Consider the following 23,755-nt stretch of genomic DNA (forward strand, 5'->3'; position numbering starts at 1 on the left):
GAGGAGGAGGGACAGGAGGAGCAAGAGCAGGAGGAGGAAGAGGAGGAGGAGGAAGAGGAGGAGGGAGAGGTCCACCAAGAGCTTGACACTCCTTACACTTTGAGTCCACACACTGAGGGCTGTGAGGCGGAGCTGTCACTCAGGGAAGAGAAGCTCAACAGCCCAATGACTGAGGAAGAGGAGGAGGACGAAGATGAGAGAGAGGAAGAGGAGGATGAGAGGCAGGGGAAGGAAGTAGGCGAGGTGTTGGAGGAGGAAGAGGAGGAAGAGGAAGACCGAGACTCCAGCAAAGCCTCGCCGACTACAGTGGTTATAGAAGTCCGCTCTGAGGAAGATGAAGAGGAGGAGGAGGAAGAAGAGGAGGAGGAAGAGGAGGAGGAGGAGGAGGAGGAGGAGGAGGAGGAGGAGGAAGGAGAGGAGCAGGACCATGTCTCAGAGGGCTCAGGAATCACCGACGACTCAGAGAACTGGGATATGACGCGGGGGAACCTGGGGCTGCTGGAGCAGGCCATCGCCCTGAAGGCCGAGCAGGTGAGGGGGGGCCAGGAGGCGCGCAGCTCCCCGGACTACCAGCCGGACTACCAGCCGGACTACCAGCACGACTATCAGCCCGATTACCAGCCGTACAGCAGTGGCTCCAGCAAGAGCTGCGAGGCTGCTGCTATGACCCGCCGCACGCCGCACTACAGCAAAGGTACACGTCCTGTTAGAACCCTGCTCCTGTCTATTATACAGTATGCTAGAGTGGCTTTCTATGTTTGGTAAATGTCACATATTATATATATATATATATATATATATTACAGCAACATTTTATGCTATCGCCCAAATCCATTTCTTTTTGTATATTTATTGATTCAATTACCATAAAACTCCAAGAGCAATAAGACTCTACTAGAGATGGCCCGATACCATTTTTTGCTTCCCGATACCGATTCCGATACCTGAACTTGCGTATCGGCCGATACCGAGTACCGATCCGATACCAGTGTGTCATATATTTTATTATGTTTTAACAGCTGTATACTACTATCCCTGTATGGATGTGATAGTATTTCTATCTCTGCTGTCAGTCTGGCTCAGGTTAAACTCTTTGTGAAACATGAACAAACACAAACAATGAATGCCACAGAACTTTCTTTTATTCTCCAGTTTTACCGTCAGTTATAACGGAAAAAGAACATAAATAAACTACTTTAACGTAGATTTTCTTTAGGGCTTTAGTACGTGGTATCGGATCGGTGCATCAACTGCAGTACTTCCCAATACCGATACCAGCTCACAATACTACTAAAGTCAGACATCACAAAGAAGTGTCAGTTTGCAGCACATGTAGAAGTACAGTAACAAGTTTATAAGCATAGTAAAACAAATTCAAAACTAGGTAAAAAAAAAGAAAGAAGCGAGAATAAGCTGCACACACTGTGATGACGAGTACAGTTTTTCGTACAGGAAGCCTGAGAGAATGACCATATGAGGGACTTCCAGCTTGAGAAGCGTTCAAATCTGTATGACCAAAGCGACCGTTATGTTGCCTTTGTGGCGAGGGTGGTCACTTGAGGATGAATCTCTTCATCCAATGATGGATCCGCAAGCTCAAAGGATTGAGTGTCCTGAATCTGTCTGTCTCAAGAACTCTGGACCAGAAAGCCAGCTGGTGGGCTGCTGGAATGAACCTGGTCCCGTGACCAGCTGGATTCTGATCTGTGCTGACAGGATGCCACTGTTCTGCTTTTGGGGACTTCCTGATCCGGGTCACTCTATGTGCCAAATACACATCGAATCGCCGAGAGCTGTTGTGAATATAACCTACCACTGTTCTACTGTCTGCGTAGAACCTGACTCCCTGCAGTTTCAGGTCACTTTCTTTCCGTAATCAGTTCTGCCAGTTCAACTGCTAAGACAGTTCAAAGCGTGGGACAGTGTGAGCAGGGTATGGTGCCAGCTTTGCTTTGCCCATGATGAGTCCCACATGGCACTGGCCATCAGTGTCTGTGACCCTGAGGTAGGCTACAGCTGCTATTGCCATTGTTGATGCGTCTAAAAAGATGTATATCTCTCTCTTTAGAGTGCATGACAATGACTGGTACGTAGGGCCTATAGATTTTGGGTTGTTTGAGATCAGTGAGTGAATCAGTCTACGTCCTCCACTGCGATTCTCTGTCTGCCGGTAAAGGTTTGTCACATTCATATTGCTCTGAGGAAAGCTCCCTAAACAATGCTTTCCCCTGGGGGCAACAAATCACAGGGGGTCATACAGGCTGGTCACAGCAGAAACTTTTCATCTCAGTGTAAAAGACCTGTGCCACGTGGAATGTGTCTGGAAGTCCCATCTCACCCCTAGAATTTGCTTGTGTTAGGGTCAACACTCAAATCCAGATCTCTGAGGTCCTTTTCTCTCTCCTTTGGCGACATAACCTGGTCGCTGTTTGAAGCTATCTTGTGAAGTCTTATGTTTGACTCTGCCATCGAGTTTATTGTACAAGCGGCCGAAATGGGTTCCCTCAGGAGGGTGGCTGGCGTCTCCCTTAGAGATAGGGTGAGAAGCTCAGTCATCCGTGAGGAGCTCGGAGTAGAGCTGCTGCTCCTTTGCGTCGAAAGGAGCCAGATGAGGTGGTTCGGGCATCTGGTAAGGATGCCCCCTGGGCGCCTCCCTAGGGAGGTGTTCCAGGCACGTCCAGCTGGGAGGAGGCCTCGGGGAAGACCCAGGACTAGGTGGAGGGATTATATCTCCAACCTGGCCTGGGAACGCCTCGGGATCCCCCAGTCGGAGCTGGTTAATGTGGCTCGGGAAAGGGAAGTTTGGGGTCCCCTGCTGGAGCTGCTCCCCTGCGACCCCACACCAGATAAGCGGACGAAGATGGATGGATGGATGGATGGATGGATGGATGGATGAATGGATGGATCATGTTTATTGTATGTTTCAGTAGGTTGATAGCTTCACCTTCACTGGACACAGAGGTAAATCCATTATCCATATAGAAGTTTTGAAAGTCAAACTGCTTTGCGTCTGGACCATGTTCCTTCTCACCCAGTTTGGCCGCAACCTGTGGCCCTTTGCTGCGTGTAATCCTCTCTCTTTCTATCAAAAAAATAAATAAATTTACTTCATTCATCTGCCTTTTTCTAAAGCTGCAGGGTACCTAGACGTCTCACAGCTTGGTTTCTGTTGTTTGGAAGAGAACTACATGGTGAGCGAAATGGCAAAGCACCCAGTGGTTTGTGTCATCAATGTAGACTTCTTTATCCATTATCTCAAGGAAGATGCCATCTTTGATAGAGAGAGCAGGTTTGTCATCATCCTGCCTTCTTTTAAAAACATTGCTTCCAAGGTGGTATATGTTGGTGGCAGGAGCAACCTCGTCGGGACAAAAGGGAGGGCTCAAATTATGCGGCGGTATAGGACCACTGAACTTCTCCTTAACATGGATAGTTCCTGTACATGGCATGAGGAATGAGCTGCGTCCTTTTTGCAGCACATTTGTTCTGAAGACGTTCACAATGGATGGCTTGTGAGCGCTACCAAGACAGACTTCCCCCACAATTACCCAGCCTATGTCCAGTCACTGTGCATATGGTGCATTACAAGGACCATTGTACTGCTCTAGTACTCAGAATATCCTGCCCTAGCAACAGAAGGATAGGAGCATTGGGGTCAAGTGGTGGAATGTTGTCTGCAACTTGTTTCAGATGAGGGAAGTACTGTGTGATGTCAGGTATAAGAATTTCAGATCTGTCATCAAATTGCACCCTAACAAATGGGGAAGTTGTACCATTTTCCCATCAAGTGATGCAACCATGAAATTGCTGGCTTTCCTTCCTGTAGTCTCCATTATGCCTGAGCATATCTTTAGAGTGTAGGACGATGAATCTCCATTGATGCCAAACAGGTTGAAGAACTCTGACTTCAGTGACCAGTGAACGGTTACTTTGTTAATCTAACACGACGTACACTCTCTCAGCTTTGTTAGGACGGTTAGTGGGGTACACATGAACCAAGCAGATTTTAGAACACAATCTGGGCCCAAGAGTCTTGTCAAAGATTTCTGGGCGATGAACCACTTTCTTGCTCCCCGCCGTGCTCTGGCTCCCTTACCAGAGTCTCCATTGACCAAGGTGCTGGACCTGGGTTAATGCAGATATGTGCTTATTGCTATTACACTCGTTGCACTTCACAGATGCCTTACAGTCCTTGGCCATGTGGTTTGTAGATGTGCAACACCGGAAGCAGATGGACATTTTCTTTAAATAAGCCTTCCTTTCACCTAGATGCTTGCCTCTAAATTCATGGCACTTTGCCAAAGGGTGTGGCTTGTTATGGATAGGAGACTGATTATTTAGTTCATGTGCTTTCTTTCCAGATGTGTTGTCCTAATGAGCTGGAGGTGGGGCTGACGCTTACTGTCAGGTCAGGTAGGTGCCTGCCTGACTTTGCTGACTCTACCTCCACAGGTATATCTCCTAGCTCTTTGACCAGCTGGCTGTCCTTGTCGGAGAATCTGGGGAAATACTCCAGTTTTTGTAGCAGGGCATGTTCAATCATCTCAGGACAGACGTAACTGTCCTCTAGTCGCTGCCAAATCATGATCACAACTGCTGTTGGATTGTGAACAAGAAGTGACCTGATCCACATTGCTTGTGAGGATGACTCTGGGCTGAGCCACTTTGTGAGTAGGTCAAGCTCCTCTCTGGCTGTTAAATTGAGATCTCTCGTAGCATCTTGGAAAGACGTTTTCCATGCAAAGTAGTTTTTTTCGGACGGTCATCCAACGTTAACAACCTAGGACTCAGCATTTCTCTCCTGACCAGGTATTTTTCCAAGTCCGTATTTGTGGTGGTTCACATGCATAGTCTCTAAGGCTGCATGTTGCATAACTTCCAGCATCGTAAGTAACTCAGGTAAGTATTACCATGTGAATTGTACAGTTAACATAGCACAGACATCAATAGGAATGCCCCTTCAAGTTAGCTACTAAGCAGAGAAAATGACCAACATGTGTAGTATATTTTCATCTGGCAACTGAAGGAACATTTTCTTTTCACAGATACATTTTCCCATGAAATCTCTCATTCTAAGGGACTGTTCGTTATTTATTTAAGGGGCCACCGGAGGAGTTTTGGGATCTTTCGTCAAAAAAGACTTGACCCTCCCTTTGCCGACGATGCATTTTGTATGACCCTCCAAAATGATAAGGAAAAGATGCATGACCCTCCCCAACATTTCATTGATGCTTTCTATACTGGTTTGCGCTTGGTAAAGAGGTACAGATGCCCATTGTTTGTTTACAGCTATGAGATACGCGGCTTAACCTCTGCTTTCTCATCTTACGCATCCCACTCCTCTGTTATGGTGTGGGGGCCATTTCAGTAGATTTACTCACTAACATTGTTGGGGAAACACAATAAGCATGGAAACTAAATGCACACTTCCTGCATTACTGCATTACTTCAAATACTAAGTTACTCATCTAGTAAACTAGTATTCACATGAAATAAAACATTGGGACCATTCATCAAAGCACACATGGGTAATAATCAATCGCCAGTCGCGGCACGGCTGTCTTGGAATGCAATAGACAGACGATGGCGGAATAATTCAACTAAAATATAACAGTGAACAATCAGTGTTGGACCTACAGTCTGTTGAAATGGCTCTCCAAACGCAGCGCAATCACACCATAGAACGTTAAGACACGTTAAGAAAAAGATCCGTATTTTGCCGTAATCCAATGACACTAAAAAAAAGTAATCCACAGGGATCAGTAGATCCACAAAAAGAGTCACGGTGTATCCAGCAAGGCCTACGCGTGTCACATTCACCAGCCAGCTCCAAACAGGTGAACGAGGCCTCGCCACTTCCCCGTTTAAACAAAGTGGAATAAAACATATAAAAGTTCAAATATACACAAAACGCGCAATCAAGCTTACAACAAATTTATATACATGGCATTTAGGAAACCTTTATGGCAATGTTGGCATGGCAAGATGTCCAGACTAGCAACAGTAATGGCGTTTTTCCATTACATGGTACCTGCTCGACTCGCCTCGACTCTACTTGACTCTACTCGCCTCGACTTGCTGTGCGTCCGTTTTCCATTGCAGATTTTAGTTTCGCCTCAGCGTGGCTGGTCGTCATAGCGACTGCCGTGGGCGTGGCTTAGTAGCTTGCTTTTCTCATTGACATATCCCCGCATATCCCCGACGCATTTCCTGGTTCTCCGTCTCCGTAAACAACATGATATCAAAGAGATAGTTAACGTTTACTGCTCCAGATTTCCCACCGTGGTCACATATATATGACTCTAGAGTTGCTACTCGCTTTGTTTCTCTCACATATATATGACTCTAGACTTGCTACTCGCTGCGGAGATAATCGCTGTCAGCAAAAAAACACCGCTGGCTAAACTATTTAAAAATGCCGTCTCTCGCTAGCAATGCAGTGATCAGTGACGCTTCTTTCCGACCAATCAGCAGCTTGCAGGGTTTCACGTCACCTTCTCGGCTCGCCTCAGCTCGCTTGGAACCTCGACTGAGCAGGTACTAAAAAAAGTACTTGTTAGCAGGTACCAGGTACTTTTTTTCGTAATGGAAAACCAAAAAAGGCGAGTAGAGTTGAGGCGAGGCGAGTAGGTACCATGTAATGGAAAAGCGCCATAATTCTGTTTTTTGCGTCCTGCTGCTCCCATCGTCAGCCAGGAAATATTTTTTTTACTAAAGCAGTATATGAAATCAGATGTATTACCTACCACCATTTAGTTGTTTTGTGTTATTTAAAATATTTATAAAATAGCTGGTCATGCCAAACGTAAAAAAATTTTAAACAATGCAATTACGTTTCAGCCACCAGGGGGGGGCAGTGCTCCTCTTGCCCCCAGCAAACACGCATGCGGTCAGACCCATCTGCTAGGGTGATGGGGAGCCGAGACTGAGAGCTACATGGAAATATGCACCAAACAAGCCAATGTTGCTCTTTCCATGAATACAAAAGTTGGGTGAGAGTAGACATGACCTATTTTCCTCCGGTGGTCCATTCCATAAATACCGAACGGTCCCTAACATCATTTTGCATCTTTACTTATGGACATATCAATTCCAAGGCTTAAATAAAAGGACTGTTTCTTAGCAACTGTTTTGTATGCACAGCGTAGCTTGCTCTTTGTTTGATTGAAAACAAAATGGAGAAACTTAAGAATGACTAAGCACTAGCTAAAATGTCCACTAGGGATCAGTATATGCAAACTAAGCAGGTACTGTATCTAAGAACAGTACACTTGATGTTACAAATGACATACCTAACGTATCAATACTGACAATACGTTAGTGTTTGTTTTAAGTGTTAATACCAGTGTCACTAGGATCACTAGCATAGAAATGGACACTCTGTTTCTCTGTTGGCTGCACTGATCACCTTTTTACTTCAGAGTGTTCATGCAATAAACATTTTTATTGAGCATTAAAAGTGTTGGGCAAGTTACTCAGAAAGTGTAATATGTTATTCTTTACTTATTACTCCTTTAAAAAGTAATAATATTACTTTACTTATTACTTAGTATAAAAAGTATAAGTTACGTTACTCATTATATTACTTTCGCGCCAAAACCAATTTCTGGGCCTGGTTGTACTTGATAATAATAGGTCCGAGCCAGATTTAGTGGTACCGCCCAGCCCGTGTACTACTTACTGATGTGCTTTCATCTATTGTTGCTGACATCTAAATCCCACCATCCTGTGTTCAGAGAAGAAGGAGGTGAAGTGTCCAACCCCGGGGTGTGATGGGACAGGCCATGTTACCGGGCTGTACCCTCACCACCGCAGTCTCTCTGGATGTCCTCACAAAGACAGAATCCCTCCAGAGAGTGAGTACAAGTTACCTTTCACAACGCCACAGAACACCGTTAGGAATCCGACGCTCCTCATGCATATCCTGTCACTTTTCAGAGTTACTGCGAGATGCAACCTGGTTGCATTTTTTTCATTTGGTTGGGTTAACTTTAACACTGCACTTTGTCAAACACCAAACATTGTAAACTGGTCTGTTGGATAGAACATCTGAGTGAAACTGGCCGACACTTTTGCCCTCAGAAATAATGGAGCAGCACCACATTTATAGTCTTGGGTTTTCTGGTTCTGGTTTAGTGTTTCTAATATTTTAGAAGAAGTTTAAACACATGAGCAGCTGACAGACAGCGAGCAAAGGAGAGATTAGAGAGAGATTATGATGTCACACAGCGATGTGTGCTCGTGCTTATGGAGCTGAAAGTTATCGTCCCTTCAAGTGAACTGAACTGACTTAGAACTGATCCGTCTTTTAAGCGGACCAGAGTTCAGATGTTTGGTCCACACCGGAGTTCCAATGAGCTTTAGTATTACCCCAAACCAACCGGACCATCTGACCAAACGCTCCTGGGTTTAGTTAAAACTAGTGTTGTGTGTCCAGACCTTCCTCCACAGCGCTGCATCTGCAAAATAGCCTCCGGAAGGGACTTGTTTTGGCGGAAACAAAGTAGTTTTAGTTTAGAACGGAGCTTAGAACACCAACACAAAGAAAGAGGAAGGGGACGGACATCTGGCCGAAAAGAAGGACATACGGCAAAATTTCCGGCGGAAACATAGCAATCCCGGAAGTAGAAGAACATGGCTATAGACTAAGTTAAAACCTATCTATCCAAACGCTCCAGGGTTCAGTTGAAACAGACCAAACAGCTCAGGTGTGAAAGCACCCTGAGAGTTCACAATTTTAACATCCAGACCGTTTTTTTTATTGTGATATTCAATATCTTGGGAGCTTGGGAGTTACATTTTGTTACTTTTATTCTTATCATTACTACCAACTTTAGTATTACTAGTAGTGTACTACCACTACTACTTCCTTCTGTTAGAGAAAGACTAATACCACTACGTTTATTTCCTCCACTGTGTTGCACAAATACTTTTTTTATTTCTTCTGCTGTGATGTGAAAAACGACTGACCTGAGTGTGTGTGTCTGCTGTGTGTCTGTAGTCCTGGCCATGCATGAGAACGTCCTGAAGTGTCCTACTCCTGGCTGCACAGGCCAGGGCCATGTCAACAGTAACCGCAACACACACCGCAGGTTCATAACACGCACACGCACACACACACACACACACACACACACACACACACACACCAGATGTGTCTGTGTCTTATACAGACAAGAATTAGGGACTTGTGAAAAAGTTAACGTTTGATTTTTCTTACACAAATCTATGCATAATGCTATAGATATCAATGTTATATCCTATATAGTCTATGATTTGGCAGAGTTTCAGTTTTTAATAATAGTCTAAACATAGTTTCCTGAGTCCTTTGGTGTCCAGTTCTGAAATATTTGGAAAGGAAAGGATCAAAAATGAAGATTGCATATTTGCAAAACAGTGAGTGAAAAGAAAGTGAAAAATGAGCGAAAGCCCAAAAGGGGAACCAATCTCATCTAATACTACTAACACATACTTACACTGTCTGTAGAACAAACTCCTGTCTGCGTAAATGTCTACCTATTCATGAGAGTTTTGTAAATGAAATGCAAACATCTGGATATGTTTCTCCTGTCAGTCTGTCCGGCTGCCCCATCGCAGCAGCCACTAAGCTGAACAAGGGCCAGGACAAGCAGGTTCATTTACAGGCCTCAGCCAGCGAACCCTCTTCCAACTCGGACAGAGTGCTCAGGTGAGACATTGGCAGCTAACTATTCACTATTTGAATGCATGGATGAACACAACCATGTCCACGCCACTGTAGGGATAAAGCATAACTACTGGCTCTTCCCCCAGGCCCATGTGTTTTGTGAAACAGCTGGAGATCCCTCAGTACGGCAGCTACGGACCCAACGCAGTGACCACCACGCCTCGAGCTAACCTGGCCAAGGAGCTGGAGAAATACTCCAAGGTGTCTTTTGACTATGCAAGCTTTGATGTCCAGGTGTTTGGAAAGCGTATGCTCATTCCAAAGACGCCCGGCAGCACTGAAACATCACCCAAAGCCTTCAAATGTAAGAGCCACACACCTCGCCTCCAGCCTCCGCTTCTATGCTGGAGTCTGACATGCCATGTGTTCGAATGCTACAATGAAGCGTAGCTCTGAGAAAAGCAGGTTATAGATCCACTTGTAGAAGATAACACAACTTTTGTTCTTCAGGCAACATGCAAAATGATATCCACGTACCTCCATCCTACTCTTCTTCATCTTTATTGTTGGACTGGATTGATTAAGCCCTGGGTGTATTTCTATCATTGTCTCCACAGTCTTTATCAAGATGAAAACAGGCATTCATAGAAAGGCTAACTATAAAAAAAGAGAGTATAAACAAGAAAAGGTAGAGGGCATTCTGACACACTAAAAGACCACATTGCGAGGTGACAAGCGGACTGATGGGCAGACCTAAACACAATCTGCGGCTTTTTCAGCGGTGATCCAGAATGAAAATCTGCTGAATTTTTCTGCTTGGTGTGGAGATGTGTTAACATTCTGAGATGCATTTAAAGAAATCTGCAGAACTCTGTGCCGACAGATACCGTGTGTGGCCCTGATGATGAAGTGTTCAGGCCACGGAGATTGGAAACGATCCACTTGGATCTTATAAAATATGTGGATATTCTTCAGATTTTGTAAACAACATTGCACCTTAAATAGGGTTGGGTACCGAAACGCGGTGCCAATAGGGCACCGGTGCCGACGTCAACGGTAGTAACGACACGGAATAAGAACGAAAATTTCAGTGTCTGACTTTACACTACACCTGACAGCAGGTAACGTTAGCCTACCTTTAGCTAGCAGCTGGATTAAACATGGTTAAAATGCTGACAGTGTAAAGTGTGACTGTATTCCACTGTAGAGGATTCCAACACCGGGACCTAACAGTCTGCTCTGCAGCGCAGCAGCTACCGTTGTTGGAATTAAACAACACAGACGGTGCGTTCACTTAAAACAGGTAGCCTCGTGGTGCATTCAAAGTTATTGTAATATACCCTTTTCCCATCTGGTGGTTGTTTTTGTCGTTCAACAGCAATTTACTGGTGAAATAAGTTATTGTTATAAGTTATAGTTGTTACATTATTATAAAATCTTTAATTTTGACCATGGCCTTAGCAATAAACAAGTCGCTGACTTGTTTAGTACCCTTCTTTTTTTTCTTAACTTTATTCAAAAGTACCGGTTTAGGCACCGGCACCGTTTTAAAAGTATCCCTTTAGCACTGGTATCGGAAAAAACCCAAACGATACCCAACCCTAACCTTAAATGTACAGTATTTTAGAATGTCAACAATAAATTTAAAGCTTTTTTTCTGTTAATTGGTATTTACAAATTATTGTAATTTGGGAGCACAAATTAGTAATTGTTGTGCATGATTTATTCATTTGAGAGCAGGAATTGGTCATTTGTTTGCATTCATTGTTAATTTGAGCACGCAATTTATTCATCTGTGCACACAAATTAGTTTTTGTTTTCTCCACCTGCCAGGTGCACACCCAATAATGCAGGATTGATTTGTTACAATGCACAACAACCGCTCCATGGCGAAACACAAAGCTGATATCACTGTAGCTGGGAACTACCAGCAGCAGCAGCTACTGTATGTTAGCCACATTTAGCTACAGCGAGGCACACATACAGTATGATGTTCCAGCTAATTCTTTCTGCTTCAATCCCACACAGCTAAATCATTCCCTAAGGCCTCCTCCCCCAGCCACAGTGTGTCAGGAGGCTTTTCTAAGAGCGCCTCATCCTCCAGTAGTTATGACTATAGCCAAGACGCAGAGGCAGCCCACATGGCAGCAACAGCCATCCTCAACCTGTCCACGCGCTGCTGGGAGAGACCAGACACCATCAGCACCAAACCCAGGGAGCCCTGCACCAAGGTGCACACACACACTGCACACGGCACGCACGCTCATGTTCTCTGATGCTTTGCTCACTTTGGGCTCACCGACTGTGTTTCTGAACCCTGTAGGAGTCGGACATTGAAGTGGATGAGAACGGCACCTTGGACCTCAGCATGAAGAAGACCAAGAGGGAGGGTGTGCAGCCTCCTGAGCCTTCATCCTCCTCATCTTCATCCTCTCAACACATGGGAGCCCCCTTGTCTCAGGGCCACACTCCGCCAGAGTGGGAGGGGCCACTGGACTTCACCAAACCAAGTGAAGTCAAAGAGGAAGACCACGCAGAGGTATGCGCCTGCAGGATCCCCTCACTGTGAGCATACACAGACAGATGGTAATGCTGGACTTGGTTTCTGTTTTCCAGGTGGAATATACGGCTCCCTCATACACCTCATCTGATGGTGAGGAAGAGGACCAGGAGAACCTGGAGGACAGGAAGTACCCCGGTGAAGTCACCACCGGCAGCTTCAAGCTCAAGTTTCAGCCCAAAGACAGCAAAAAAGATATTCTTGCGTAAGTCACAAATTCAAAACATTGTTTTCACTTTTCCGTCCGTAAGATTTGAGTTAGGTTGTTTCTAGCGGCAGCTTTGGCGATAACATGTAATTGCAGACGGGCCTCTGGGACTTCATCTCCCAGAGTTCCTTTCAAAAACAAACAGCGTCGACTGATTGACATCAGTAGATTGCATCTCTCACCTGTGCGATGCCTTCACATGCTCAATTCTAACGCCCTTTATATAGAGTGTGGCCGACTCAAATCATGGGCACCATATTGGATACCAACGTCAGATGACTCTACAGTGTAACCCTATGGGGCGAATATGCTATCTTGAAATAAATTGCTGTTTTTCACCATAAACATGCATATACATGTTATTATCAATGTTTGTCAATATGTAAAAGGCCCTTACAGAAATATTCCAGTGTATATTTACCTTCTATATCGTAAATGGGCCTAAAAAATGCCCACTGTAGTGAGTAACCACGTCGCCTAATAAGTCTCTTAGCAGTGTTTACCTTTCTAATGTCCGCTAGCATACAGGTTAACTATAGCTAGCTTTGTGTGTAACGTAACACAAACCCACCCATCTCAGAGGAGCGAAGCTTAATATTTCATTCAATAAAACGATGGTACAAAAGGAGCAACGCCACAGGTTTTATGTTGACAACGTTGATGCAGATATAGGAAACTCCGAAGGCAGTTGTAATAGTTACAGTTACAGTTAATAGTTGCTAAAGTTAGCAGACATCGGCGTAGCGTTAGCTAGCTGTCTAAACTTGTGAAAAGCCGAAACAACATCCCCGTCCAAGCTTTGTTTCACTTTCCCCCCAATATTATTATGAAGATAATAAAGAAACCTGGACTCGGTTGAGACCAAAAGCCATAGCTATGACTGTGGCGAGATCACAAGCATTTAGGTACATGGAGTGCTAGCAAAAAAGCTAACGCTAGCATAAGGCTAAATTCAAACTTCATTCATTTCTAAAGCAGTGTAAGAACTTTTTGACAGCATGGTACACATTAACGATGGTATTACTGTATTTGTCCCATGTATTTTGTTATCATATCGAAGAGAGAAATTGACTTTTACCTCACACAATAATGAACAGCTACCATACTTTTCGCCTTTTTGGTTCACGGGGGGACGGGGGGAAATCTTTTGCCGCTTCCCTGTCTTTCATTGCAGCCAAACGCGCAACAGTTGGGCATTTCTTCAGTGATTTATGTCATTTTTTAAATGTCAATGGGAATCAGATGAATGTTGGTATCAAACATGGAGTCCACAAAACATGTGACCACCTCGGAACCAATCGCATAACAGGATAGCTCAGAACATTCAATTCCCTAGTTGGCCACACTCTCTATAAAGAGGCGCTACTCAAGTCCACACTGAAAACAGCTAAGACCGCTTTCCTCTTATTCGCCTCACCCGGGGAGGAAAGGGCTGAACGTCCCCTCTGACCCGAGTGGGGCCCCCCACATTGCTAACATTAGCTAACACAACATGGCTAACAGTGCTAACATCTGAACCGACCTGAGAATCAGAAAGTGCAGGGAAGAAAAACTCTTGAGTTCATACAAAATGTACGGCCTTTATTGATAAAATAAAGGGGCTTGTTGTTGGTGGTGCTGCCTTCTCCCGAAGGGTGAGCAGGTCCGGGATGGCAAGTGACGGTAATCTCTGAAGCTCTCTGCGGGGTAGCGGAGCTTCCAAACCCGCTGGCGGCGCCCTGACTGCTGCTGCTGGCGGAAATGAGAGCCATGCTGCTCTGAGGCTTTACGGGTGGTTTATAGCGTGGCTGTTATTTCCTCAATGTTCATCCTGAACAGCAACTTCATGGAAAGAGGGTGGTTCATCACATGGAGGACAGACGCTCAGTTTTTTGTTTATTTTTCTTTGGACTCAAAGTTGCATGGTCTTCTCTGTCTGTTGGGCCGATTTAAGTACCATTTCTTTGCATCTTTCCTGGTCTGAAGTTCCCAATTTCCGAATACAATAAAACGCAGCATGACGTAAAAAGCGTCACTAACTGTGTGCTGCATTTGATTTTAGGGCGGGAAAGTCGCCACAGACACTCAGATTGTATTACTTGACAAAGCAGCATATACGAGCGCTTTCACCAGTGGGTCATATGCTTAATCACCATTGTTGTAACTCACTTTTTGATAGATAGGAACTAAACAGACAATTAACTAGATGAAAATCTTACGGACTACAACTTTAAAGGGTAACTTTTTTTGTTTTTTTTAGCCAGGATGCTATTTTCCCATGTTTTTGTGTCTAAGTGATTGATTGGTCCAGTATTAAGCAAGAAACAAGCTGCAATGTAACCTTAGTCTATATAGACGACGTTTCATTTACAGGATAGTTAGTAGTGCTAACATTCTCAACTCCGGTCGCCTCCCTACGAGAACATGTTCTACCAAGTTCCTTCCCGAGGCTATTTTGCAGAGGCACCGGTTCTCCGTCCGGTGCTTAGCCAAGACGGTTGTGATTGGTTTAAAGAAATGCCAATAAACCAGAGCATGTTTTTATCCCATCCTGGAATGTTGTGTGGACTAGCCGGACCTTCCTTCGCAGCGCTGTGTAAATGTTCAGTCAGTCAGCGTACACTAAGAGTGCTGTTGTCGCTGACAGACTCAGATTATTATTCTAAGTGTCTGACAACATTATGGAAAGGATCCCTACAGAGATAGACCTTTTTGTTAAAGAGTGAGATCCTTTTAGTTTAACATGAAACAGCCCCGAAATCCCCATCACCAAACCCACCAGACTCCATGTAAATAATCAGGACTTTTATCATCGTATCGTATCGTATTATTGAAATCATCGTAAAACACACTTCATTCAAAGTGGACAGAAACAGAATAAAACTACCAGAAGCCATGTTGGTTTGTCTTTCTGCTGTTCCAACAATCACCACTCTGGTTTGATTGAAATAAACCCTTAATTCACCCATTTACATGTGGAAATATGCTGGCTCTATACACTAAAAGTGCTGATTATTTACATGGAGTCTGGAGGGTTTGGTGATGGGGATTTCGGAGTGTTTCATAAGATAAGATAGGATCAACTTTATTGATCCCACACTGGGGAAATTCTATATATATACTATATATATATATATATATATATATATATATATGAATAGAAAAATAAGAAAAAGAGTAAACATAGTAATAAGAACACTATATACAACTCTTTTGTAAACAGATGAGTAAGAATATATACACACATAAAGATGAGTAAGAAATGGCATATTAGCATAAATAAATTATCTTATTGTAGCTTGTATTAACTGACCCCAATAAAATACTTTCTTAGTTTTGATGTCAGTATAAGCAAAGGCAGACGGACTGATCTTTGAGTGTGTTCCGGCTCTAGATGTCCCACCCCAGGTTGTGACGGCAGTGGACACATCACCGGCAACTATGCATCCCATCGAAGGTAAGACCTGCACTCTGATCAGGAAATGATAAGCAAAGTATGTTTGCTTTACAAATCTATGGTGTGCTGTACTAACAGATTTGTTGATTCTGACTGGAATCATTTCATAAGGAATTAGGAGCGATTGGTACATTTAATCACATTTTTCCAGTTTGACGATTTGTTTGTGGAAACACTGGAAAAACTACTACTAAATATATTTCCTGAAAGACTCAACAAATCTGATAGCAGCCCATGGAAATTTAGATAAGCATGACACAGAGCTTGAATTGGGCCAGTACTCACCGGTACGTTTCTGTCCAACTGAGTACCACTACTACTTCTAATCAATGTAGGTACTGTAGTTAGGTAGATGTGATACTGTAAGTGTTGGATTAAAATAGATCCCTTTTATGCTCAAACAAGCCACAAGGAGGCCAACTGTGCAGCTGTGTTAAGTACAATATGTTGGAAGTTGGAAAGCTGGTGGATAAGAGCACAGATTGGCAAACATCATGGCCTGTACAGAGGCTGGCCATTTTTCATTTATGCACATGATTTACTACTTGTATATTCAAACAGTCAAATGAATAATGAGTGCACTTACTCATGCCCACACATACTGCATGTATATGATTTAATGGCTAATACATTACACTTTAAGCACTGGCATGACAGGCTGCTCTCTTCTGTTCATTCATCAGTATGTATTTGGCATAAGTCTTTTCTAGGCCCAGTTCAGACCAAAGATTTGCGACGAGACAAACCTGTTTAAAAAGTTTCAGCGGTCCAAACCGGCCCGTCTCAGCTTGACTCAAACAGCTGATGGTGTGGCTGCGACTCAGCTGGTCGAGTCTCCACAGGCTGGTTATAGAACGTAAGAGATGTCTCCTGTTTCTACAGCCAATAGAGAAGTCAGCTGGTCAAGTCTCTAGAGGCTGGTTTTAGAACGTAAGAGATGTCTCCTGTTTCTACAGCCAATAGAGAAGTCAGCTGGTCAAGTCTCCAGAGGCTGGTTTTAGAACGTAAGAGATGTCTCCTGTTTCTACAGCCAATAGAGAAGTCAGCTGGTCAAGTCTCCAGAGGCTGGTTTTAGAATGTAAAAGACGTCTCCTGTTTCAAAAGCCAATAGAGAAGTCAGCTGGTCGAGTCTCCAGAGGCTGGTTTTAGAACGTAAGAGACGTCTCCTGTTTCAACAGCCAATAGAGAAGTCAGCTGGTCGAGTCTCCAGAGGCTGGTTTTAGAACGTAAGAGACGTCTCCTGTTTCAACAGCCAATAGAGAAGTCAGCTGGTCGAGTCTCCAGAGGCTGGTTTTAGAATGTAAGAGACGTCTCCTGTTTCAACAGCCAATAGAGAAGTCAGCTGGTCGAGTCTCCAGAGGCTGGTTTTAGAACGTAAGAGACGTCTCCTGTTTCAACAGCCAATAGAGAAGTCAGCTGGTCGAGTCTCCAGAGGCTGGTTTTAGAACTTTAGTGACATCTCATGTTTCAACAACCAATGGAGAAGTCAGCTGGTCGAGTCTCCAGAGGCTGGTTTTAGAACATAAGAGATGTCTCCTGTTTCAACAGCCAATAGAGAAGTCAGCTGGTCGAGTCTCCAGAGGCTGGTTTTAGAACGTAAGAGACGTCTCCTGTTTCAACAGCCAATAGAGAAGTCAGCTGGTCGAGTCTCCAGAGGCTGGTTTTAGAACGTTAGCGACATCTCATGTTTCAACAACCAATGGAGAAGTCAGCTGGTCGAGTCTCCAGAGGCTGGTTTTAGAACATAAGAGATGTCTCCTGTTTCAACAGCCAAAAGAGAAGTCAGCTGGTTGAGTCTCCAGAGGCTGGTTTTAGAACATAAGAGATGTCTCCTTTTTCAACAGCCAATAGAGAAGTCAGCTGGTCGAGTCTCCAGAGGCTGGTTTTAGAACGTTAGCGACATCTCATGTTTCAACAACCAATGGAGAAGTCAGCTGGTCGAGTCTCCAGAGGCTGGTTTTAGAACATAAGAGATGTCTCCTGTTTCAACAGCCAAAAGAGAAGTCAGCTGGTTGAGTCTCCAGAGGCTGGTTTTAGAACATAAGAGATGTCTCCTTTTTCAACAGCCAATAGAGAAGTCAGCTGGTCGAGTCTCCAGAGGCTGGTTTTAGAACGTAGAAGAGACGTCTCCTGTTTCAACAGTCAATAGAGAAGTCAGCTGAACGTACACATGTTCCACCAAAACAAGTTCCTTCCCGGGGCTATTTTACAGGGCTTAGCACCGCCCAAGACGATTGTGATTATTTTAAAGAAATGCCAATAAACCAGAGCATGTTTTTCTCCTATCCCGGAATGCTGTGTGCAAAGCGAGACTACACTTTCACTATCCTCATTCAGACTCTACAAATTATATCCAGCTACAAAATAGCCTGAAAAGTCTGAAGTTAGAACGGAAGTAGAGAGAGTCGTTGCTATGAAGATGATACACTGTCTTGTCTCGTCTTATTGGTGTAAACGGGCGGATCTCAGAACACAGCAGACCAGAGACGTGCAACTTTCAGCTGGTCTCTTTGAGAATCTTTGGTCTGAACTGGGCTTTACGACTTGGAGGAACTTCTATTGGAGGAACACTATTTTCAGATTATTTGATATGACCCATCCACTCCATTCAAATGTGGCCTCTTCAGTTCTAATGTTAGCACCTTCAACACCTAGAAGATGACACACACACACACACACACACACACACACACACACACACACACACACACACACACACACACACACAGAGCTCCTCCACTCCTTTAGAGATCAGATACTAAAGTGACTAGTGTCCTCCCTGTGTGTGTCCTGGCTCTGTAGTTCAGTTCAGGTTCTGGCAGTTCTCTTTCCTTCACTCATACTCAGACATCCTGTTCTCGGTCTGGTTTTCTGACGTTCTCTCTCTAACCTATCTTCCAGTCTGTCAGGCTGTCCTCTTGCTGATAAATCACTTCGGACCCTCATGGCTGCCCACACAGCTGAACTAAAGTATGTCTGCTTTCTCCTGTCTCTCACCTCCAACATGTTCACTGAACACTCAGTCTGCAGCTACACCTCTGTCCCTGCTCTCCTTGTAACACTCATATAAAATAGCCAAAGGCAATCATAATTAAGTCCAATATAAAAAAAAAAATCAAAACCAAAAGCAATGAGCCCTAATTATTTAGTGAGAAAAAGCAGTCTGCTCCTAGTGTAAGCGTGTGGGCTGATAGAGCGTCTGTGTGTGTGTCTCAGGTGTCCCACTCCAGGTTGTGACGGATCAGGCCACATCACAGGAAACTACGCCTCACATAGAAGGTAGGCGCTCTTCTGCTGTTCTGCCCGCTGCACCATCACTCCCTCTGTAGTACACACGGACACTGTGATTGGTCCTCTCTGTTCCTTCTCTGCCAGTCTGTCCGGATGCCCTCGAGCCAAGAAGAGCGGGGTCAAATCCACCCCCACCAAGGACGACAAGGAAGACTCTGAGCTGCTGAGGTGAGCAATGTGATCTCCCCCCCCACCACCAAGCTACGCTAATGTTAGCCAAGACTAGGGCTAGGAGCAAACAGTTGTACTTACTGGTATGCACAAGAACTAATCTAAATTTAACAGAGAGGTTGTCAGGACATTAGTCTATATCCACAACGTTCCACTTACTGTGGTTAACTGCTCCTCAGATCTCTGCAGGGTAAATCCAGACAGCTAGCTAGGCTATCTGTCCAATCTGAGTTTTCTGTCGCACAACTAAAACTACTTTTGAGTGTACACACGTTCCACCAAAACAAGTTAGCTTCCCGAGGCTATTTTGCAGAGGCACCGTTGCTCCATCTGACGCCTAGCACCGCCCAAGACGATTGTGATTGGTTTAAAGAAATGCAGATAAACCAGAGCATGTTTTTCTCCCATCCGGGAATGCTGTGTGCACTAGCCAGACCCTCCTCCGCAGCGCTGTGGAGGAGGCCAGTCACAGTTACATTTTGCTAAACGCTTGTATCATATAATCACACACACACACACACTGTCACATACAGAAGGGTTCCGCCAGTTTCCTTCAGTATATGTCACAGATGTGGCTCTTTCTATTCTAACTATGCATCATGTCATTAGATATATGGCGTATGGAACGTCAATGATAAATTTGATTTGATAAATGTTAGGAGGTGAAATTCAGTCAAAAGTAAATGGGAGAGTAATTTGAATTAACTGAGGGATGGAACTGGGGGTAATAGTCCATTAAAATATAGAATTTTGATTTTGATTGTTTATGTAATTAGTCATACATACATTTGATGACATTTCTCTGCACATTCTGGGACATGTAGAAGTGATTTCTTCCTTCATCACGGCATTCTTTTATAATTATAATTGCAAAACTGAAACACCAAATTGGAAACGATGTGTCAGTCTTGTGCGAGCCTCTTGCCAGCTCCATCTCACCCGTCCCATGGTGCTTTGTGCCCTGCGTCCAGGTGTCCAGTTCCTGGCTGTGACAGCCTGGGCCACATCAGTGGGAAGTACGCCACGCACCGCAGTGCCTACGGCTGTCCGCTGGCCGCCCGGCGGCAGAAGGAAGGTCTCCTTAACGGCACTCCCTTCTCCTGGAAGGCCTTCAAGAACGAGGGCCCCACGTGCCCGACGCCGGGCTGCGATGGCTCGGGCCACGCCAACGGCAGCTTCCTGACACACCGCAGGTGTCCTGACTCACACACAGCTTACAGTTTATGCCTACAGTTTAGTTGTCCGCTAACTGTGTCCACTATTTTCTACCACTATAGACAAAAATGCCATACGTTTATATATGCTGTTCGAATGTAAGAGCTCTATATCTGATCAGCTGCTCCTCTCAGCCTGTCAGGTTGCCCCAGAGCGTCGGCCAACAAGAAGAGAGCCAAATTCCCCGGAGACGAGTATATAACTGCCAAGTTCCGAGCCAGTGATGGTAAGAGACGCTCCTTTCACCTCTGCCTAATAGTGCGTCCCCAAACGATTACTGGTACTACTAATTCTAAGACATGGAGACATCGATGCATCAAAAGTTCCTCACCACAGACTCGGAGATAGGAGCCCAGATGTTATGTGGCTAGGGTCGGCTAGTTGTCTTGCTGTTCCGTTTGCTCACTGCGTGTCTTCTCGCTCAGTTCTGGACAACGACGAGGACATCAAGCAGCTCAACCAGGAGATCAACGAGCTGAGCGAGTCCAACTCCGAGATGGAGGCCGACGTGATGAACCTGCACACTCAGGTGAGATCAGACACCCAAAAAAGTGCCGTCCATCCAGCAGACGCTGCCATAGTGACTGGAGCCTGCAGCCTGAAATGGATCAGCTTCATGGATGCATTAGTAGAGTATGCCAGGTTGTCCCAAAGGCCAACAGTGGCCTACAACTTGGGCTGTATTGTCAAGTCCTCTGTGTTCAGAAGCTGTGTTTTGTGTCCGTCCCTTGCTTCAGATCTCTTCAATGGAGAAGAACCTGCAGAGCATGGAGGAGGAGAACCAGCATATCGAGGAGAGGAATGAGGCGTTGTTCCTGGAGCTGTCGGGCCTGAGTCAGGCCCTGATCCGCAGCCTGGCCAACATCCGCCTGCCCGCCATGGTCAGTACAAACCACATCTGTTAACCATTGTGTTGTCACTTTTTCCAAAGTTTTTGTCACTTGTGTTCTGCGCCTTTTGATGTTTTTTTGTCCCACATTTTTGAATCTTTCTCAGACACTTTTGTCACTTTTTTCAACGTTCTTTTATCATTTCTTTTCTCCAAAAGCTATATAATTGTAGCCTGAAACTCACCATTGATGGAGTTCAATCCGAGGGGCGGGATAAACGGTTGTCTTTCAAATTCCCTCTGCACGTAATAGGATAGCGCTACAACCAGTCAGAGCAACGAAGAAGGTCGCGAAGCTAGTTGATATTTTAAACTATCCGGTCGGCAAAACTCCGAACACGTCTTCCTTTTTTAAGAATGATTTCTGTGCCGTTCTTTATTCTTTCCTCAAAGAAAAGCTGAACTCCAAGTCTTCCAGAAGACGGCTGTTCCCAGCAGCAATAGCCATAAGCCCCACCCACCGACTCTATACACGATGTGATTGGCCTAACCAAAATTTGGTTTTTCCAGCTTGCAAGTCAACGGAGAGTGCCTAGATCCTCCTGGCTGCAAAATAAATTTGCTGCCACTAGGGTGCGTCTAGATTTCTAGGCTACCATAATTGAATAAAACACCCAAATTCAATGAAAGTAGTGAACTGATCATTCATTTTACTTGTAAAGAGCGCTGTAAGGGAACCATCCACCTTACCTTTTTAGGAAAATGTGATTGAAAGAAAACACAAATTTCTGATATAAATTTAGAAACTTTTTGAAAATGGGTCAAATTTAACCTGAGGACAACAGGAGGGGTTAAACAAAATAATTCCCTCCAACGGATAGTATAATCCATTTTCTTAATCCGTTCATTAACATTTTTTTTTGAACTTGTGTGTGTGTGTGTGTGTTCAGCAGGAGCCGCTGTCAGAGCAGAACTTGGACAGCTACGTGGAAACCCTGACCCACATGTTCACCAATAAAGACTGCACCCAGAACCCGGAGAACCGGGCTCTGCTGGAGTCCATCAACCAGGCGGTGAAGGGCATCGAGGTGTGACGGACACAAGGGAGGAACACAGGGGCCTCACCGTGGACTACATCAATCTTTTCTTTCCGAAAACCCTTTAGATACTGTATGTAATTAATTCTTCTCATTTGGAACTCTTGTCATCCGTTCTATGCATTAGTTTGCTGTTTGCATGTATCTTTACGATTGGTAACGAGCGTGAACAGGGTAGGGCGTGGACGCAAAGTGCGCTAGCACACTGGAATCAAACGGTTACTGTAAGCAAGGTATCCGCAGAACAAAGTCAGGATGCAGTATAGAGCCTGAGTTAGTTAGTGAACACACCCCGTCTCCACTCAATGTTGATAGTATTCTATATGAGCATAGTGATGTTGCACCTCCAGGACTAGTTTATAGATTCATTCTTACTATTGCTGTGTTACTATTTAAGTCCTTTGCAAATGTTGGTTTAATAACGTATTCATTCATGTCTGCTGTATTATTTGTTTATGTTGACCTATTTATGATTCATTATCTATTTATTATTTAAGTTATTTCAAAAATGCTACCTGAGAAGATTTTAAATGGTAACAAAGAGAAGGAAATAATTTCCTCTGCATTGTTGAACAAAGAGGAAATATTTTAAGATATCAACTATGAATTGTTTTATATATCTTATTTATTTAAAATACTGGGATCTTTTTAAGTGCAAATATTTTGTAACGGAAAGTTTTTTAATAATTTTCTAAAGATGTTTTTTTTTTCTTTTTTTTTTTTTTTTGGTGCTTCTGTTTATATGATTTCCCCTTTTTATTTTCACAAACTATTTTTGAGTACATTGCAATACACCGGGAATATTGAGCTGCACATATTTGGTATTTATTTGGTGATGAAGAAAAAAAAAAAAAAAAAAAGTGATTGTGAATATTTATTTTGTATCGTCTCTGTGTTAATTATGGCTGTGTCTGGATAAGTCTTTAAGTTGCTCTTAAAATAAAGGTTAACCCACAGTGAAGGAGGACCGGACTCAAACGTTTATACACTGTTGCTTTTAGATGGAGGACTGTCGGATACAACTCACTCTTGTACAATAAATCTGACTGACATTCTGGGGCCATTTGCATTGTCGCATGACTTCGGTCAACATGCACAATACTTTTGTCCTGATTAGGTCACACATTTTAACCCATCTACTTGCGGTCTTTGATGTGGATTTGGGAGGCTCCAGCCCAGACGTTTGTGCTCAATCCCTCCAACTTGGTGCCACTGATCAGTGTGTGCTGTAGCAGTCTTCAACAGCATGGTGCTAACGGAAATAATCACAAGTGGCCTATTAATGATGCATTCACACACTGC

General features: G+C 44.2%; 1 protein-coding gene across 3 annotated transcripts; it reads left to right on the forward strand.

Annotated features, from left to right (window-relative positions):
• Positions 1-44: 44 nt before the first annotated feature.
• On the forward strand, positions 45-23,063 carry LOC114558426 (myelin transcription factor 1-like). 3 transcript variants are annotated; one of them, XM_028582433.1, is made up of 17 exons: positions 45-694; positions 7,737-7,856; positions 9,002-9,092; positions 9,575-9,688; positions 9,793-10,010; positions 11,675-11,877; positions 11,970-12,185; positions 12,263-12,411; positions 15,788-15,850; positions 18,752-18,820; positions 19,067-19,129; positions 19,226-19,309; positions 20,284-20,505; positions 20,662-20,753; positions 20,953-21,056; positions 21,265-21,408; positions 22,307-23,063. In XM_028582433.1, the coding sequence occupies exons 1-17, from the start codon at positions 166-168 to the stop codon at positions 22,448-22,450; spliced, it is 2,625 nt and encodes an 874-aa protein (XP_028438234.1). In that variant the 5' UTR covers positions 45-165; the 3' UTR covers positions 22,451-23,063. The 3 variants fall into 3 exon arrangements, with proteins under 3 accessions (XP_028438234.1, XP_028438235.1, XP_028438236.1); XM_028582434.1 differs by having other exon boundaries at positions 22,310-23,063; XM_028582435.1 differs by lacking the exon at positions 18,752-18,820.
• The last annotated feature ends 692 nt before the right edge of the window (positions 23,064-23,755 follow it).

This window comes from Perca flavescens, chromosome 7 (genome assembly GCF_004354835.1).
Source record: "Perca flavescens isolate YP-PL-M2 chromosome 7, PFLA_1.0, whole genome shotgun sequence".
In the NCBI taxonomy this organism is placed as follows: Eukaryota; Metazoa; Chordata; class Actinopteri; order Perciformes; family Percidae; genus Perca; species Perca flavescens.